The 2,601-nt window shown below is 29.4% G+C and overlaps 1 protein-coding gene across 1 annotated transcript in view; it reads right to left on the bottom strand.

Annotated features, from left to right (window-relative positions):
* Positions 2,084-2,601, bottom strand: part of LOC107640045 — a 1,512-nt gene continuing 994 nt past the window's right edge. The window contains exon 2 of the mRNA XM_021123558.1: positions 2,084-2,595. Coding sequence (XP_020979217.1) covers positions 2,232-2,595 — 364 coding nt within the window. The 3' untranslated portion in view covers positions 2,084-2,231. The remainder of the gene's footprint in view (positions 2,596-2,601) is intronic.

The following is a 2,601-nucleotide window of genomic DNA, read 5'->3' as shown; positions in this document are numbered from 1 at the left end:
AATTTTTGTGGTTTCTTTTTATTTGATTTTTTTTTTTTTAGATTTTAGAATTTTTTATTAGGTTTTAGATTTTTTTTTTTAGACTTGTTTGTAACCCAACTAATAATTAGTTGTTATTGACAAGTACCCTAATTAATTATCTAGCATGATTGATTAATAATCTAGGATACCAGCATCATTTCTAGCAACAAATGAAGCCATAGATTGGACATAAGGACATGGATGGGGTGCCATGGGTCATTACATCTTGCTGAAAGGTGCTCTTTTATTTATCTTTTTTAGGTAGTTTTTTATTTTAAAGAAAAAAAAAAGAAATATTTGGATAGATATTCTCAGTATTTTTAATAAATATAGAAAAAGTATAGGTACCAATAGATTATCTACCAACTTATTGTCAATAATAATTAATTATTATATTTTAAACACATGTATAAAGAGACACATCTAAAAAATACATCTATAAAAATACTTCTATTAGATACAGTCATAAAAATAACATTTTTATTAGACACATCTACAAAGACACTTCTATTAAACACAGTTATAAACAAGAGTTGGCAGAAGTTGGTAGTTTTTTTTTCTTTTTCTTCCAAAAACTAATAAAAACAAAATCTTAACCACTAATAATTATAGTAATAACAGCAATATAAAATTCGTTTACTGTGATAAGTAGAAATATAAAAATTATTAAAATTGAGTTTGGTCTAAGTTTACTTAAAAAATTAGTTCAAGTAATATCTCACATTTATCAATTATTTAGAAATTATATAGAACTTATAATATATCCTTTTCTTAGAATCAAGAATAATTGTTTGCAGTGTATTTGTAATGTGATATGTATAGATGAGTATCCTAATAATATTAAATAAAAAATATTCGAATATGATATTAGAATCAAACAAGTGTAATTTAACTCTAAAATCTAACTCAAAAACAAAAAAATCTCTTATAACCTATCTAAAAAGTCATGTTATTGAGAACAAAAGTAATATGCATTTTGAAATTTGAACGATCTTAAAATGGATCGTGATCATTAACCAAACAAAAAAAAGAAAAAGTCATGAATCAAGGTATAGAAAGGACAGAGCATTTAGCCATTTACATACGGCGATTGTAAAAATGAGGTGAATCAAGCTACTTCTGACTTCTCAGTTTTCACAGTGACATTTTGTCTTCTCAAAAATAACTGGACCAAAAGATCACCGCACCCTAGAATATAAAATCTGAGAAGAGAGATTGGTGGGGTCTTATTTGCAAAATAATTAGTCCTTTGCGATAGAAAAAGGCTTTTGAGAAAGGGTAATAATACTAGAAGTGACAGCCTTGCAGTGTCGGTGTTGATGGTCTAAAACCCAATCATCAAATAAAAGTAAGAGACTATGATTTGGTTTCTCAATTGTATGAATATTCCAAAGGCATTAAATGTAGTAAGTTACAAATGTTTTTTAGTGTACACGCAAGAGAATCCTCTGTCCATGTGATGCTAGACAACAACTAGATTGCCAAATTCTTGTTGATTTGTAAGTTCATGAATTATTGATTGAAACTAAATTCTTGTTTTAAATTTTTTATTTTATAACAAATATATTCAAACTTAAATTTTATATGTTTTCTATAAAAAAAGTAATTAATAATCTTAAAAGGTGATCTTAGAACATTCTAACTATACTTGTTATTTTTGAGAGCAATAAATAAAATCATGCATCCTCTCCCATTTTTCAGTGACACCACTAATAACACTAACACTAAATTGACAGAAGCAGCACTCATCATTAGATATTTGTCTCCTAATTAACATGATTTGAGATTATTACAATATTTAACTTAATCAACCAATTAGCTGGCTGGGTTGATTGCTTTGGAGAAACGTCTCAATGTTTGCTATGGCTGGGTGATAGGACAAAAGATATATATGAATTTTGTCATATTCAAAAGATGCTTTCTTTGAAGGATTGAATTTCTTGTTCTATTTTCAGGCCTCCACAAAGCCTAAAATAGACATGGTTGGTTGGCATGAAAGGAACGTTTTCATGATAAACGTTGATGACAGAAAAAGAATATGGTGTAACTTTTAGTCACAAAATCAAAGAAATATTAGACACCATAACCGGTTAAACCATAAAACTTAGTACTTTATACACAAGACATCATAAAACTGCACTTGATAATAGTCAAAACAGTAGTAAATTAAGCAGATATATATATATGTATCACATTGACCATAGAAATTCTCATGTAATGCTAAGGCTCAATACTTGAAGAAGTGAAGGTGGCTGTTTTGATCTCTCTAGTCTTGATTGTTCTTCAATAATATGGTAGCCGTTTCTAACACCACTACTTGAATGTGGCACTTGGACAAGGCCTATAATGCCTCCACCTAATTCTTCTCTATGGCTGCTATGATATTGATGGGTCTTGAAACTTGTGTTGTTGTGTATGAAACAGGATCCAGAACCAGAACCAGAAGAAGAAGAAAAGCTTTGACCTGAATCTGAAGTTAGAGGTGATGCCTCAACAACTTTCTTACGGTTGTAGTGACTTGAAGGCCCTAGAGTCAACTCAATCTCTGACTCTTCAATTTCACTGATTCTGCTGCTGATG

This window comes from Arachis ipaensis, chromosome B05, assembly GCF_000816755.2.
Source record: "Arachis ipaensis cultivar K30076 chromosome B05, Araip1.1, whole genome shotgun sequence".
Lineage (NCBI taxonomy): Eukaryota > Viridiplantae > Streptophyta > Magnoliopsida > Fabales > Fabaceae > Arachis > Arachis ipaensis.
This window is presented reverse-complemented; position numbering and strand designations above follow the sequence as displayed.